We start from the raw sequence: 18,392 nt of genomic DNA, 5'->3' as shown, positions 1-18,392 counted from the left end.
TTTGTGGTTGAAGGGAAATATGTTAGTTCCTAGAATCTTGAGATCATATTTTGGCAACTCTATCTAACAAATGTATTGGAAATTTCTTTTTCAATGGGAACAAAATTTCGTGGTTTACCACATCCAAGAAAACCCACCAAAAATTGATACCCCAGGAACATGATTGATTGATTGTTGGGGTTTAACGTCCGAGCAGCAATATACCCCAGGAACAATAATACTTTACAATCATTTGACATGAGTTGCACACCACAAATGTTTTTTTTTCCAATGCAATATTAAACTTATTCTGATGTCAGGAAGAACAAGTATTTTTCTGTATAGAAAATGGAAGACTTAAAATATATATGTTTGAAGTTCCCTAAACAAATCAACTAAATATTGAACAGATCAAAGAGTTATTTCCCTTAATTTTTAAGTTTCTTGTACTTTCTCATAAATTATTTTCATTTTAACCATGTCAGTAAATTATAAAAAAAAAAAAAACATAATATTTCTTAGATAATATGAATATGTGATCTCTACCAGATGAAAATTTGTGAAAAAAACATAATTTGGTATGTGCCACCCACAGCCTGGGTCTTCCATGGAGTGTGTTACTGTAACAAATCCTTGAAACTTATATGAAAACAAAAATCCTTCCAAATTACAAAAAAATAGTTTTTATGTGGTTACAACATAACCTAACTACAAGTAATTAAATAAAAGTATCCATTCATTGAAGTTTTTTTTTTATAAAAATCAGACTTGAGGTGATTCATGCATGTCAAGAACCAACTGAATTCACATTTATTTCTTAGTAAGAATCATTTAAAGACCACGTAACCAGTCTTAGTTTATCATTAGGGTGCTGCACTTTTGAGATAAAATTTATATACACAAAATTAACACTTTGCAAGAGTTATTGTTCTTCAATTGCTTTGATTTGGTTGATTTTAGAGTGAGACGAATGTATAGTTTTCTTGAAAGTACAGATCTGATTACAAAAACACTACTGTTTGGCTAAAATATAGCATCTAAAGATGGGTGGGTTTTTCTACACTATGAATCACCAGTTCCATAGGCAGTGTCTGAATTTTTTATGAATTGGTACCTAATGCATCATTCAGCATAGAAACCATTCTTATCAGGTAAACATTGCATTTGTTACATGTCTTGGTATTACATTATTATTGTTAGATTATTACAGGATTATACTTACTTGTTTACCTTTCCAGAGCACCTGATGTCACTTCGGGTTTTTTGTGGGAGATCATATTGCTAATGTTTCGGTTTTTTTCCCCTTATCTGTAGTTTTTCTGCGTTATCTTTATGATTTGGTTCACCACATTGTATATGTAGATGGTCTCTGTTTTATGAGTTCATTTTTAGGCCAAGTTTCTGGACATATTTGAATCATCCCAATGCTGATACTTTGGTAAATGTTTTTGGCCAATATTTACAAAATTTAGGAAGATAAACCTGTAGTTTTGACAAAACTAAAACCAAGAAAAGAAAGAATTGTCTAAATCTAAAAAAAAAAAAATATTGTAAAAGCAAACATTTTAAACTCACAAGGCAAAATCTCCAATTTTTACAGAGGCCTTTAAAGGGGCAATTAAGAGAAAAATAAAAATATTATTTCCATCGCCTTATCGGTAAACACCATTGATTTCTCATTACCTCCTTTTATTTCACATTAATAATACCTATTCTTAAAGCAATTTTGTCAAGATCATTGATTTTTCATTTTCATATATCTTTTTTTTATTAAATTGATATTGATTCAGCGAAAAAGAAAAATGATTCTAGCTTTCATAGGAAATAGGTCTGTTTTGCAAAACAACATAACAACAAGGGTTGGTGAAAGGCATATATTTTATTGTCAATGGGTTAATTACTAATGGTTCTGATTGTGTATTGAGTTGATACTATCAGCCAGTCAAAGTGTGTCCGTACAGGAAACCAAGATATTATTCCTTTCTCCTGTTTTGAATTACAGAGTAAAATAAAGTACATTTTAATAACATATCAAGCTTCACCTTTGGAAAGATGGAACAACTTGATTAAAAGTAAAAATATTCAAAGAAAGTAGAGCCTGTTAAAATTATGAATAAAAGCTGTATTTTTATTGTGCTAACTCACAGAATCACTAGCCCTTAACTTAGGGTTATAATACTGCAATGTTTACTTTGACTCCGTCATTTTTATGCTGATATGCTATGTGATTTATGGAGAAGCCGTGACCACTAATTTCTTCTGTGATATGTCATGTGATTTATTCATCAATTTAAAGATTTTGGTAGGACTTGACTGGGGTCTGCTTTTGAGGTAAAGAAATACGGTAAAGCACAAATTGTGATTAACACTATTTAAATCCTTTGATATCTTGATAACATCATATATTATACTGAGGTCACCTGAACAGACTGTAAAAATTTTTAATAAAAAAATAATGCAATTTTCGTTCACTATTGTGAAATACTAGGAAAGACAACTCATACAGATGGGCAGCTGCTAATGACTTCACTAAATATAAAAAGAGAAAAAAAAGCAAAAGAATAAATCAACATTGCTGGAAGTTTACTGTTCCTTATTTAATCACTTACTTCACCTGAAAATTCAAATGGAGATTTTCCTCAAGTCATTTTTTCCTCATTGCTTCAATATTAAGTAATCTGATTGGTCAAAATGACAGTTGAAGTTTTGAGGAAAATCTCAATTTGATATTTTTTATGAAACTGGGCCCTGTCCCTGAACTGATTCATTCAACTATTGAATGGATCCATGACTAATAATTGGCTGATCACTGATGGATCAATAATTAATAACCAGTGACTGATTTGATTAAGTTTTGTTATGTAAAATGTAGAATAACTGATTCATAAAAACAGAAAATTTTTCATTGGTGCATAATCAATTATGTAGTAATTTCATCTTTATCATTAAATTCAAAATATCAAATTCCTGTTTGGTGTTGTATTCACAAAACCGAACATAAAAGAAAAGTAATTAAAATCATTTCTATTTTTTTAATTACCTGTATTAAGTAAATATGCATTAAATGCTAGAGAAAACAAGTCATTCCTTAAAATATATGAATGGATCACCAGTCCAATAAAAAAAAACATGTGATCACAAGTGAAATGGATAGGTTTGACTAATAAATGTCACTAATAATTACAAGACTCAGTTCAGGTATTTAACTGAAGGATGTTCACTGCTCATGCTCAGCCATTTTGTCAGATTTTCAGACCCCTCTGGTTTTATCCATTTCATAGCATAAATATATTTTGCCCAAGATCCCCATTTTACATTTTACATTATTCATTAAACACACATCAGAATGTTATGCCTTCAGTGGTATTAATAGATAAAACCTACTATCTATGGAAATTCAAGAGAATTCCCTTTCCTGCCAAAATTTCAAATGCTTAAAATATACCTCAAAAACAGGCACACAGACCCATCTATTATTTCTACTTATATTGTTCTAGCACAGATTAAAGATTTCTTAACCCTTTGAAATCTTTTTTTTATTCATAAACATAACAGCAAACATCCTTCAAAGAAAACAAATTTTGTCAATGGGAGGTAACTCAATATTTGGCAAATAATGAAACCTTAAATTTCAGTTCTTAACCCCCAGTAATAACTTATCCTTAGTAAAGACAAAATGCAAGCCAAGCCAATCTTATCTTCTTATGGCATACTACAAATTTAATGATGCTATAAATACATTTCAGAAATTAAGAAACCTAATAAAAGCATAGAAGAAAAAGCTATTTCACTCAGAAATGATCTGGTGTTTAAGTGCTTCCATAAATGACACGAAGAAATAATCCTTAACATTGATCTGCTGAATATGACATAAAGTTCATTTACAGATTGTAGTGGCCATCAAACATGTTATATATTACATCAATAAAAACCACAGTTACTGATGTTAAACAATAAGAAGAAAGAATTTTGAACAATTGTATTAGCATTCGAGTGTCAAATCTAACATGACTCTAGGCACTTTCTACGATGAGTAGTGAGAACGAATCTGAAGAAAAGAAATTTATTTGTTGCTGAAAGTTACAGTAAGTAAGTACAATATTCTAGAGGCCAGGCATTCAGGAAGTGCAGTTTGGTTTTTTCACTGTAGGGAGTTGTTTAGGAATTTAAAGACATCATCCCTGCTGGGTTTTAATATATCTAAATACAATGACTTCAACCAGGGATTCTAAAAATGTTGGTTTCAAAATTTGTTTGCTGAGTTGCTACGAAAAAAAAAATTAAATACACCATTCAAAAAAGAATTAAATAAGTTACTAGATACTCAGCTACTTTGGACACTTTAAAAGACTCAGTTTTTTCTTCTTCTACAAAATCCCTTAGGCTTTTGGATTTGTTTTAGTTTCTGTTAATTTCAGTATGAAATCATCTCAAGAAAATAAGATTCATTTCTAAATTAAATTTAACTGACATGCAGAAGTATGATTTTTTTTAGAAAAAAAAACAACAAATAAACAATTTAATAGTCTGTGAAGTTTATATTGAATGAAATTAAAAGAGAGGTTAAACAGGGTGCATTTACATTCCATTATTTATCTCAAAGCTACGTACAAAATTTGAATTGAAACAGCAAAGAAAGGTCATTATGTAAAGCTTATGTAACAAATAAGTTATACTTTGATGCCAAGTGAGACCTAGCCTATCTCATATTAAGAATTTCCTCAAGTCTTTAATTCCAAGAGATCTGATCTGTCAAATTCTTAAGTTGATGATTTGAGGATTTGAGATTATTTTATTAAACCAGGCACTGACAAAAAAATTGTTATTTTTTTTATGAATAAGGAAACAAACAATTGAAAAAAGAAACAGGCAAGGGGATAGAAAAAGATAATGTGGAACCAGTGGGGGTCATTATCCAGGACCTTTAGGTTTACAAATGTATGTGATAGAAAAAAATAAGACATTTGTGCGACATTTTGTATGCCATACAAGGGAGATAACTCTTAAAAATTATACTTATTCATTTAAAAGTAAACACTAGTACCGGTACTTGTTTCTTAGAAATTACTATTTAAAATCAAATCTTGCTAATAGAACATGAAATACTGCTTCTACTATAAAAAAAAAATACATATTTTCCTTAAAAATGATCTACATGCATACATCTCCTGACATGTTTAACATTCCAATTTCAAAATATCAATAATTTGTGTGAATTGTGTGAGAAACCATGTGCTTGTACTTAATACTTACTTTATGCAATGAGAAACATCCTCTTTTCTATGGTCAAGAATTCATCTTTCATTTTTCAAAAGTGAAATATTCAAACAGTTAGTATTTTTACTTTAATGATCTAAAAAAATTAATTCAGAACAAATCTTTTTGAACAGACAAGAAGAACTGAAAGTGCACTCATTCAGTGTCTTCTTATTTGAAAAAAAGAAATATTTCTTTCATAAAAAAAAATTATATGGTATTCTAAACAGAAATTTTTATTTATATTCCATAAAAAGTAAGAGCCATTCCTTTCATACTTTCTATAATTTTGAAATACACAGCGTTAACTTCAGGGAATAGAGTTGGCCTTCCCTAGATTGAATACTCCTTTAGGTACTTAACAGAACAATTAAGGAAGAAATTTAAACTTCCTATCAGATACAAAATTATAATACCATTGAAATGTCAGAAGCTTTATATCCCCTTGCTATCAAATTATCAGGTAATGGTCATTTAGGTACTTCTCCGTCTAAGAATCTGGCAAACTGTGTATAAGGTGTGGCACATGAAGGCAAAAAAACAGAGATTTTATTGAATTAACCAAGTATTTATACCTGATAACCTCCAGAAATAACCATCAAAGTTTTTGTAAAGTTTGCCTTTTTAAGATATTGATAGGTCAAATTTAGTTGAAATGCACTATAGGAAAATAGCGGGAAAATTTTCCACACTTTTCCTTATATAAGCAGTCAAAAAATATCTACCTCACAGATACTTTGAGATAAATTTAGACAGCTTTTCAGTTGTTTTCTAGATGTATTGAATATATTTGAGGCAAAAAAGACTAAATGAGAATTATGATGTGCCACCCATAGCCTGATTCTTATACAGAATGGTACTTAATTATGGGAAAACCAACTACATTTTGAAGTTAACTATATTACTCGCTGTAATTCACTCACAATCATAAAACTTGTAATCATGCATAGTGTGAAATGTGTGTTAGAGTGTGTGTATCTTGTTGAAGATGCATCATGCACGTTAAATTGGAAATATTACACATCTCAGGAGGTGTAGGATTCAATATTATAAAATATATGCTACATGCTATCAATGTGTTGTATGTGTGCTTCAACAATCTATATTGTGCAGTCAGTGAAATCTATGGTTAATATATATACACTGGTTAAGGTCACAGTTTCATAGAGATTTCTCTTTCAACATTTTAAATCCAAATAATAAGTCTTCCATTCTAAATATCAAATTAGCCTAAACTGTATATCTTTAGTGAATAACAAATTATTAAAATGAAATTTGGAAAGGTTCACACACAAAAGTTAAGACTTTCAGACATTCTACAAGTATTTAACTCAAAAATTACATACATTCTTCTTTCCTCAATTTCTATCTTAAGGAGGTAGACCTATGGTAAGGGACACAACTCTTAAAATCATTGGAACGTTTGTATTGACAATTTTACACCAATCTCATGTAAGCATCAAAGTAACTTGGACTGATTTCATTCTGTTTCAAAGGAAGGCTTTGGTGAAATTGAATATGATACAAACATATCACTGATTTCAAGAGTTATTTCCCTTACCCTAGGTCTACCTCTTTAAGGAGTTCTATGAAAACTGGAATGTTTAAAAATTATAGTGCATGTGTAACAGAAATAATATGAAACTAGACCTTAAACCAAAGAACTCTCACCTCTAACTTGTAATTACCCCAACCTGGGTAAGGTGTCTGTTGTGAAAACAATAAGAAAAAGTTAGTATTTTATCATTTTTTTTAACCTAGAACAAGATCATTCATTTAACATAATAATATACTAGCAAAATATAAAATCCCTCACCTGAACCATGAAGTACTGACCTAAAAATTACTAATACTATCTACTTTCAAATTTTTTTACTGTTTAGAAAAATGCACCCTCTTTATGGCAATATTGTTTACAAATATTCTGCATGGCTAAAAATAGTCAGTTATAATAGCTATGAATTACAAACTAAATTATCATTATAAATGCAATAATGCTCATTTTTCATGCAAATGCATTTCACAGATTCTCAATATCAATGCTACTGATTTAGTGTAGTTGTCCTGTAATTAAACTTTATGAACAAGCATTTCACTGATTCTTAGTATCAATATTGTTGATTTAGGAACAAGCATTTCACAGTTTCTCAGTATTAATATTATTGATTTAGTGTACAGATATTTCACAATCCATGAGAAATAAAAAAACAGGGGGTACTATAATCCATACAAAAGCAGGGAAACTCAAGCCAGTGAGTTTGAATCTCTATCAAAGACATAGGTGGATCCAAGTAGGGTGAGTCTGCCCTCTCCTTATGCTTTTAAAACCAAATAGCTGTTTCCATACTAAAATCTGAAATAACCTGGAGTAGCCTCCCCCTCCCCAACCCTTTTTGGAATTTATGGGAACACGAGAAGATAGTGTGTTCATAAGAAGATCAGAAAGTTTCAATATCTATCAACAAACATGAGAAAAGCTGTCAAAAGACTACAAAGAGTGGAATACCAATGTGACTGCCTTAAGTGCTAAAAGAAATGACAGACAGTATAATGACAACCATAATGTATCTAAAAAAAGAACCAAAACCTCCATTTGTACAGATTCACAGTGAAACTGAACCCTTGATAAATGGATTCCTGTCTAACTTGAACCCAGGTTAAACTGGAGACCTGTATAAATGGAACCCTGGATAAAACTGGATTCCTGATTAAACTGAACCGTTGATAAACTGGAGACCTGTATAAACTGAACCCTAGGTAAACTGGATTACTGTCTAAACTGAACCCTAAATAAACTGGATTCCTGTCTAAACTGAACCCCTGACAAATTGGAGACCTGTATAAACTGAATCTTAAAAATATGGAAGCCTGATTAAACAATTCTGTAATGACCATTTAAATGCATATACAGAACCTGTGTAAAGTGAACAAAACCTTCAATCCAAAAGGTGATAGTATAGAGAGGTTTTACTTGATTTTCACTTCATTAAATTTATACATTTGTTGACCTAGCTAGCCTTTTCATCTGAATATCAGTGCATTTGTATGAAAAAATTGATATTAGCGATTTTCAATTGTTATACATATGTTCCAGTTGCAACTCAGTTTACATATAAATTATACTCTATAACTAATTGCCCTACAAATAGGTAAATCAAACTTAGGTATATATTAACAACTAAAAAATTATCAAACTTCAGACAGTGTGTAAACTTTTCATACCAGGTATACATTAAACAAGAAGCAAACTCATTTCATTCACCAAGTTAATGTCAATTTTGACAATTTCTTTAACACTAATATAGTTAGTGTTTATACCCAATCATTTCCTAATTTACCCTTTACACAATGGTAATATCAGTAAAACAAGCCTCAGAGAAAATCGCTTAAGTGAAAATCAATTTCTCCGATAAATGGTCTTTTACCACAAATTAACCAGTTTGGTCAAATGAGTCAATTAGGTGTTAATCAAGCAATCTTTATCACATCGTGTCTCCGCACGGAAGCAAAACAGATTACACAAATATACACCTCCCCGACTAAGATGTGCGACTGCAAACCACCAAGGGATTATTCATCAGATGTGGGAGATATCCCTTCTAAGCTTATGTTTACAGAATTTCTATGCTCAATACCAGTATGGTCAGCATTCAGTGAAAAGATTGAAGAAAATATGCAAAAAAGCAGCAGTAACCAATGGATTCAGAAAAGGACATTAAAATTATCAAAAGAAATCATTTTGGAAACCAGTCATATCTTTATGTTCATTATTATATATACATTACTACATACTGATTACAAAACTCAGGAATTTAAAAAAAAATACACTTAAATACAACAATAAGTACTATGAAAGTACTTTTATTCCAGGAAAACAGTTTCTGTGTTTTGTCAAAATTGTGTTAGTCTGTGGAATTAACCAAATTTTGATAAAGATCAAAAACTGTTCTCCAGGAATTAAAATAATCTCCATGGTTCCTTCTAAGAAATGATAGTAACTTCAATGGACTAATGGAAGCATTCTTGTGTCATATGCAGAATGTTATTCCTTCAATCCACTGACAAGTCATTCGTCATTCAAAAGACTTTAAAGTTAGTAAACACTGTTTCTAAGCCAAGCATGCAGCACAACAGATAAATAATAAGTTCTGTGTCCATCCAAACCCACTGAGAAATGTACAAATGTGTATTGAGATTTCAATTTCAAAGGAAGATTACTTTCACAGTATTAGCTGTCCATCATTGATTTTTATATCAGAGAGTTTCATGATCCCCCCTAAACCTAAAAATGGAGTAAAGTTGAGAAATGTAAGTGTGGGAGTGCTAATGAGGTGTGAAGGAAGGATGGAATACAGACACACAGACATATGGACACTTAGCATTTCAATGGGTCATGTTGCAGCAAGGGAAAAAAAACAGGTCTCTCATTTTATACGACAAATCTTATCCACATAATATTGGAAATGAATGAAAATAGAGTCAAGAACATTTAAAACAAAGTGTAATAGATCAGCTTCACTGACATGATTATTTAACAGATCTGTACCATTCTCCTCTGGTGATGAAATATGTTCAATAATCAGATTGAAGGTTTAGACAAGATAAGCTGATTGATTTACATGATATTGTTGCCAATAAAATGGACCTGCATGGAGTAAGATCATAGGTTAATGGCACTCAAATAATTTTGATTGATGGGTTAATTGTCATTGTTTTGGTAATTTCATCCTTTCCCTAAATGACATTTGGTTAGAAACACTTGTAACTTCTCTCACAATAGAGAAGTGGAATTGTATATTTACTAGATCTGTATGTATCCAATAATACTCGTACACTAAAACTGAACACAGTATGAGTGACCTGAGCGATATCTGCTTGTAAAACTTCACATGAAAATTTCGATGTTGATTATCTCATTTTGCAAGCATCATTAATACATACCTTACTTTATGTGCCCCTGCATGTGATAGCTAGCCTTCCTATCAGAATTTCATCAATATTCATTTATGGCTTAGGACATATATTTACACGCCTTTTAACACATTAACCCCATTTTGATTATCTCCCTTTGCAAGTATCTGGCAATAATGCATGACCATTCTCTCTAAAAGTTTCATTGAATTCATTGAATGAATGGTTTAGGAGAAGTTGCACTTGTAAGGCACATGGATGGACAGACAGACAGACAGACAGTATAATAATTCCTATATTTTCCCAAAACCCCTAAATCTTAGTTTGACAGGGGAATAAAGTTAGGAAAATGTGTGCAACTTAAGAGAGAAGAACAGAATGAAAGACAATGTGAAACTATTTGGCCCCAGTCCATTAGTTGTAGGAAACCAATAAATCATTATAAAATGTTTACCATGGCAACTTCAAAACTTGCAGCTACTGATTTTAAATTTGTTCTTTTTTTTCTACTTGGTAAAGAACTTTTTGTCAAAAGCAAAGACATTTGGTATCTTAAATATGAAAAGGAGTGATATTCTTACAAGCTTGGAAGACAATAATGTGACAAAAGTACAAACAGAATGATAGCATGGCTGACCTGGTTTTAACTTCATTACATCATTGCTATACTTTTATTGAAATAGAGTTTGATTGTCACATTAATAATACATGTTTGCAATATAATTATCAATGATAACTGGGATTTATTATTATCTACTAGTAAAGATCAATAAATTATCTGGTGGTCCAAAATAAGGTCATTACAACAGGCCAGCTCAATCAATTATCTGCTGCTCCAAAATATAGTCCTTATTATAGGCCTAAGTTCAATAAATGACCATGACATTTCCTGTAACATTAGGAATGACTCAGCAAATCTACTTAAGCAATTAAATTTAAGTGTAATAAGGTAATTCATGACAAGTTCAATTTTCACATCAAATCATATCCAGTCTGAAGCAGAGTTTTACAGCAAATAAAATAGTTAATTTCAGGGAAAACAGTTGGTCTTACCTTGATTAAATGACCATTACCTAATGAAATATCATAGGTAGTTATTTGTTCAATCAACAATTTTTCTATTTCATAGGTATTTTAATTTGTCAATTCTCCATTCAATCAACATAGACCAACTCCATTCCCCGAAGTTGACTGACTATATTACTCACACTGTCTAAATATTAGACAACAACTAATATTCAATAAAAGTGGAATTGTAGAGTAGAGCATTGAAGGTGATCAAGTATGTGCTTAGGCCTGTACATAAAATCTGTACATTTTATGCTTGGGCATTTACACTTCATACATTTCATGCTCAGGCCTCTTATACATTATATGCCTAGCTTGGGCCTTTACACTTCATAAATCATATGCTTGGGCTTCTACAATTCATGCATTTTAATTTGACATTTTTGCTCAGTTGACATATGAGCTATAAAGCTAGTGTAGAGCATTTAGGTAAAGATTCTTTTAAAAGTTTGCTTTTAGTTACAAGACAGGGTTGAATTATGTTTCATTAATAAAATTTCCCACAAAAGGAACAAATAATTACCAGTTCATAACTGTTTATCACATTGGGCTTAAAAGAGCCATATTTTAACAATTAAAGAGATATCTCCATGCAATTGATTATGAATTGGACTCTACAATATAGTTATACATGTATCACACAAAACAATATCAAGTAACAAATAATCAAAATTTTATTAGTAACATGTTGAAAGATCAGAAAAATTCTGGGTTACTAAGTTGTTATGGCTAGTTGTATTAACCATCTATGATTGTAAAACAACTCCTTCAATTTTGGGTTACTAAGTTGTTATGGCTAGTTGTATTAACCATCTATGATTGTAAAACAACTCCTTCAATTCTGGGTTACTAAGTTGTTATGGCTAGTTGTATTAACCATCTATGATTGTAAAACAACTCCTTCAATTTTGGGTTACTAAGTTGTTATGGCTAGTTGTATTAACCATCTATGATTGTAAAACAACTCCTTCAATTCTGGGTTACTAAGTTGTTATGGCTAGTTGTATTAACCATCTATGATTGTAAAACAACTCCTTCAATTTTGGGTTACTAAGTTGTTATGGCTAGTTGTATTAACCATCTATGATTGTAAAACAACTCCTTCAATTCTGGGTTACTAAGTTGTTATGGCTAGTTGTATTAACCATCTATGATTTTGGAAATTGGTAAGCTATTACTAATTTTTTAAAATAGAAAATTATGGAAAAAAGATTTCTTCTTCTGATTGGTCAGACTGAAACACCACATGAGATAACCACCATTTGTGAGACACGTGTGTTCCTAAATTAGCAATATAAGTTCATTATGAGAGTTTTTAACATCCTTGCATCACACCTCTCGCCTGATATTTATAAATAACGCTACTTAATTATTAACAGCAGAAAATATGAGTATAATACACCCCTAAACTCAGTGCAGTTATGTTAAAAAACATATTACCATTTTCCACAGAGTACTTAAAAGATGTTCACTAAGCTGCTATGAACACTTTAAATACTTCTTACAATGATTTTCCGTCAGTTTCCCATACATTTGTATGAGAACTCAACAGATTTCTATCTACTTCAATGTTCAAATTAATGAAAAATATTTCAATAATCCAATGAAAGTGGATGTATAATTGAAACTTCCAGTGGCATCTGTAATCAAACTGTTAAAATTAACTAACATTTCAGAACTGACATATCTTCTCAAGGAATCTGAAGAAATCAAATCAAATTGTGTAATCATCTACGCTGGCAAATGTTAGTTTTCCTCATCAACAATGAAAACACGAGAAAAAGACTTGTCAGACATGTCATCGTGAGCAACCATTATGTTTCTAAACTCCTGTGTTTTAGTTACCAACGAAATGAGAAGATAACATGTTTTTTCTGTTATGAGCTTTTAATAACAACATAAACATCAGTGTGTTTTTGGAGTAGCTCATTCAATTCTAAAATCTTCAAGAAGAGTTTTTTTTCTCCATGTGAGGTTTTGATATAATTTTTTAACACTGATCTACAAATCAGAAATAAATTGATTAACTAAAAGCTTTGTTTTTTTGCCCTAATGAGCTTCCATACACCAAAAAGTACTATGACTATTCTTCAAAGGTCTCATAGCACTATTTTCATCCTTGGCAAAAAAAAAAGTGAAAGATACTTTAAAGATAAAACATCTTATTCTTTTTTAAAGCAATTAGAATAAATGCATGTGAATAGGCAATAGACAATACACAATTTTATTTGCACAAACACATTTACAGTAAATGGTTATGGCATGAACAAAAACAGAACAATGTAATATACATTACATATAAACTAAATTTATGACCATGGTGCAACAGTGGTGTAAATCTGATCAAAACAGATTAATCTATAGTTTTAATGTTATATATTAATATAATTTCTGTTAAATTAAATTGACCTTAGATTCCAATATTCACTCATGGTATACTTGACAAAGTTTTGAGAACCATTCAAAAACAGAAAAGAAAAAATACCAAAATAAATGTCTTCTTCTGAAGTAGAAAGAATGGTAAAAGCAAGAAATACTATACACACAGAAACTCAAGAATAAATGAGTAACCCAAACTGCACAAAAAACTAGGAGCATGGACCAGGTGCTTCAGAACATCATATGTCCTCTGTTTTTCTATAAACACCCCCTAATTTGGTCATTTCTATCTGTCATTTTTCAGATACAATTGATGAAAACTATAAATATCCCATAAAATCTGCACATTGTAACTAACACACATGTAATTGTGTGATATTTCAGCTTACCCTACTGGTGCACCTTGTCCATGCTCCTAGTTTTTAGTGGAGACTGAGTTGCTCATTTACTTTTGTTACTTTGTATGTATTATTTTGGCTATTTTGTGTTCTTTGATGTGTTTGTCTGTTTTTCCATGTCCGATCTTTGTCTCTGGAATCTTGGTTCCCTGATTACTCTTTTCATCCAATCAAATAAACATTAATGACCAGACAGATAAAGATAAAAAAAAATGACCAGACAGACCGACAGACTTAAACTATTTGTCTCTACAGATCAACAACTGGCTGATATGATTCATAAACAACAGAAAGTATACAGTGAAACCTGTGTAAACAGAACCCTGGATAATCTGAAAACCTGTGTAAACAGAACCCTGAATAATCTGAAAACCTGTGAAAATTGAACTATTAAAACTGTCTAAACCAGACACTTTTAAAGTATCTTTAAATAAGATGCATTTTGAACCTTGTTAAACCAAACACCTGTTTAAATGAACCAATTTTAATGTCCAAAGGGGTATGGTATAGACAGGCTCCACTGTACAACTGAAATTCTAATGGTTGAAATTTAACAATGGACGGTAGACGAGCAAGGAACCTGACCTATGGTCGATTTTACAAAAAAATCATCAATGCAAAATCTGTCTGAAGTCATTATATTACAGTAATATTCTGTAATGACAACATAACTTATCACTTATTTTTTGAGAAATTGAGTGCAGATTTCAGTAGTCATAGATAAGAACATTTACTGAAACCATGTTCGAATAAAACCATAAAGTAAAGGCTGTCATGAATAGTCTTTTCAGTAGGCATATTAAAACTTACAAAGCAGACATTACAATGAATGTGGCTATATGTTTTGAGAAAGGTTACAGAAACCTTATCACCAGGGAAATGTATACTATCTAATTATTTTGATAATGATCTTAGAAGGGTAACTTTTATATAGAACTAAGTTATCCCTTTGAGGAAAACATAGGAAACAGTTCTTAAGCATCTTTATGCCAATATTTGCATACAAATTCTTTGTATAACGCTGAAACAATTTTGGAGATAGCCATTTCATATAATGCTTTTTTATAATGGAAATTTGACGATGCTCTTCAAGATTTGAATAATAAATACTTAAACATATTGCAGTTAGTGGACCATTTTAGAAATTTCTCTGTTGAGATAATTACCAGGCCCAGAGGACCCCTCAATTATATCGATAGGTTTAAGCTAAGACTCTTGTATATAAGGGGTTATGGTGTGTCAGAAACAAAAGTCACACAATAAGTGAAAGCTGAATACACACAAGCATTTGCTTCGCAATAAAAACATGTCACTCAACAAATACTCCATTTTAGCAAAATTATTTTGTACAAGTACAAAGTTCTTAAATGTCTATTCTCAACCAATCGAATCACAGGTTTTTGTTCAACTTTATGTACTAAACAATATTCTCAGACTCCAGTAATGTTTTTATATTTTATGACACTAGAGGATGATCCTTGCAGTCTTCTTCTAAATCCTTTTTCAGATCTATGATTGTATGCTTATCAAATCCAGACCATGCCCTAATTACTTTTATTATCTTCATCAAATCCAGACCATGTCCTTATTTTGCTGTCTGAGATAGTGTAATAAACTCAGTAATCATGGACTTAGAAATCGTATTTATGTAAATTCAGGTCACTTTCATGATTTTATGTCTAATCAGTTCTACAAATCTTTGGAAATGTGATTTTTTGTAGAAGATATGGAAAGCAGACATTTTGACTTAAAGCACCTTTTTTTATTTTACTGCTTACACTGAATACCGAAGTTGAGCAAACTGTACAATAAGAACATTTTATTGAAAAAAATATGATTTATGTATCCAAATTCCCCCTTTTTGACCCTCACTCTGTTATCTAATGTAGTGCCAACTCAGCAGATTGTGTGAAACCTCCACTGGACAACTTGAAAAAGGCGAATAAAATTGTGTTTGGCTAATACTTATTATTGAGCACCCACCAAGGAGGCAATTGCTTATTTCCTAACTAGTATAGTAATGAATTTGATGTTTTATCTATTTTAAATATCCCTTTCTGCCAACCTGACATGTCACATATCAATGTTTAAGGATAATGCTGGCTAGTGAAATTTTATTTTTGCAAGTTGAAATGGAAAGTTACTTGCCTATTGACCTAGAAGAATAGAAAAATATGTTTTAAATAGTACATGCAAATATTGAATGGAGCTTCACATCTATTCACATTAACTTAACACAGAATTTGTGTGTTCTACATAAAAATGAATTTCACATGAACAATTTTGGTGAAATTAAAGTAAAAATGTGATATAATTTACAAATTATTGTAAATGGTAACCTCAACAAACTCTAGTGGAGACCAAATATCTTCTTTAGTAATACAACTTTGCCAAACTTAAAATTTACACACTGTCATAGCACATGGTATGGTTGATGTGATTCTAAGCATACCACATTTTCCTTGCATAGAAAAACCACATCTGAATTCCAGACCATACAACTTTCCTAAAGGGGCTATGCTTATGTTTCATTGCTTTATGAAGGTCATTGACAGATTTTAAGTAGCAGTCTTTCTAAAATATGACAGAAAGTGATTCATGCACATCCAATACCCACCAAATTAAGTTTCATTTCTTACAGTTACTGATCACATAACCAGTCATAGTTTTTCATTAGGATGTAGAGCTTTTGAGATAAAAATTATATAGATTGTACGGGAAATTAGAACTTTGCAAGAGTTATTGTTCTTGATTCTGATTGATTTGGTTGATTTTAGTGAGAATAAATGAATGATTTTCTCAAAAGTACAGATCTAAATATGAAAAGGACAATCATTAAATAAAAATATGGCATAAGTAGATTGAAAAAAGCATCATTTGTTTGGTAGGTTTTTCTAACCCATGAATCACTTTAATATTGGCACTGTCTGAATTTTATATGGACTGGTACTTAATTCAACAGTGAGCATGGTTGAAGTATAATTTTCTGTTGGGTAAGGATTCAGTAGTTCTATTCGCAAAGATATACTTAGCTGTAGATATAAGAGGCAGATATTGTTTTCTGATTCCCTGTAAAATGTTTGTGAAAATTTTAACCACAGTTATACTTACATAAATTAATATTATTCAATGAATGACACCAAGTTCACCAGATAATTTAATCAATTAAATGATGACTTAATGCAAAAAACTTTTTGAATTATTTTCAAATCTAAAGTATGATAATGAAGTGATCAGTGAAATGCACTGATATACCTTTTTTTCAGAAATCTGTTTTTCCATTTCCTAGAAATATTTAAAGCTAAACTTTCAAATTGCTTTGAAAATGTCACCTTCCATTCTTAGGTTAAAAATATTTTAAATGTCAAAATCAACATCAACAAAATGTGTCAGATGAGTCAGCAATACTAATATGCAGAATTAAAAAAGATTCCAGTGCTTTAAAAAATGGCAAATTTAGTACTTCTGCATTCTGTTAATCCACTATAAAGTACACCATGACCTTATATAACCAGACATAATAACAACCAGCACATTTGACATGGACAATTTATACTAATGGGAATCTACTTCCAACCATCAATGTATTTCAGAAGTCAAGGCAAAGTGTAGATATTTCATGAATGATGAAGTATTGACCATAAAATGTCAAACATATTGCTTGAAACTGACAACCCTAAATACCCAATGGGGAAAATGCAGCCACGCTCTCCATAAACAGTCTGGTCTATACTTGTTTTTTTCCAGGAAATGTTTTCTTTTTTTAGATTAATTCTGTGTTTTATCAGTAAATTGCAGACTATCATTATCTCTTGCGACTAATGAACTTTAGGTTGTCGTGAGCTAGCTAATTGTATAGGCTTTCACTAATTCAAGCATTGGTGTGGAACTTTCTGATGTTTGTGTGGTAACATGCAAGCTGATTTCAAATGCCGTAGACCACTGGATCTATCTCAGACTATATCTTACCAAAGTACTGAAGGTAGATAACAACTTTTTTTTTTCAAGATTCCTTTGCTTTCAAGGACAAAGTGTTGGAAGAAAAGAAAATTTATAATCATTGACCATTTTCTATTTTTTTTCTTTTATATAAAATTCCTACTAGTACTTTATCTTGCCACATAATACTAATCAAGGACCTAAAAAAGGGGGCGGAGTAATAAAATTCACTTGAAAAATTGTTACGACAGCCTAATAGTAATTTACAATGGATTCAAAGTTTTGAAAATCATATTACAATTTTTACATAGAGAATAATACATGGCAAAATCTGTATATTTTTGACATATCTATACCAGCAAAGGTGCCTTTTACCTGAGTGCTGATATCAATCAAGGGTAACATGGTATGTGATACAGATTTAGCCATATAATATACACTTTACCATATATTCAAATAGAT

At 31.0% G+C, this 18,392-nt stretch overlaps 1 protein-coding gene across 7 annotated transcripts in view; it reads right to left on the bottom strand.

The window, feature by feature from the left end:
* LOC148621433 (ras-specific guanine nucleotide-releasing factor 2-like) overlaps positions 1 to 18,392 on the bottom strand; it is a 139,298-nt gene that overhangs the window by 82,318 nt on the left and 38,588 nt on the right. For 5 of the 7 annotated variants that reach the window (XM_088575813.1, XM_088575812.1, XM_088575816.1 and 2 more), the window contains one exon: positions 6,907 to 6,942. The exons of 1 other annotated variant lie outside the window; for it this stretch is intronic. In XM_088575813.1, coding sequence (XP_088431939.1) covers positions 6,907 to 6,942 — 36 coding nt within the window. Of the gene's footprint in view, positions 1 to 6,906; positions 6,943 to 10,176; positions 10,276 to 18,392 lie in introns of those variants that run through there. One more of the 7 variants, XM_088575819.1, reaches the window with a different exon arrangement.

Source organism: Perna viridis, chromosome 3, assembly GCF_037379345.1.
Source record: "Perna viridis isolate PV_CMFRI_1.1 ecotype Kerala chromosome 3, ASM3737934v1, whole genome shotgun sequence".
NCBI lineage: Eukaryota > Metazoa > Mollusca > Bivalvia > Mytilida > Mytilidae > Perna > Perna viridis.
The sequence above is the reverse complement of the archived record's forward strand: the minus strand, read 5'-3'. Positions and strand labels throughout refer to the sequence as shown.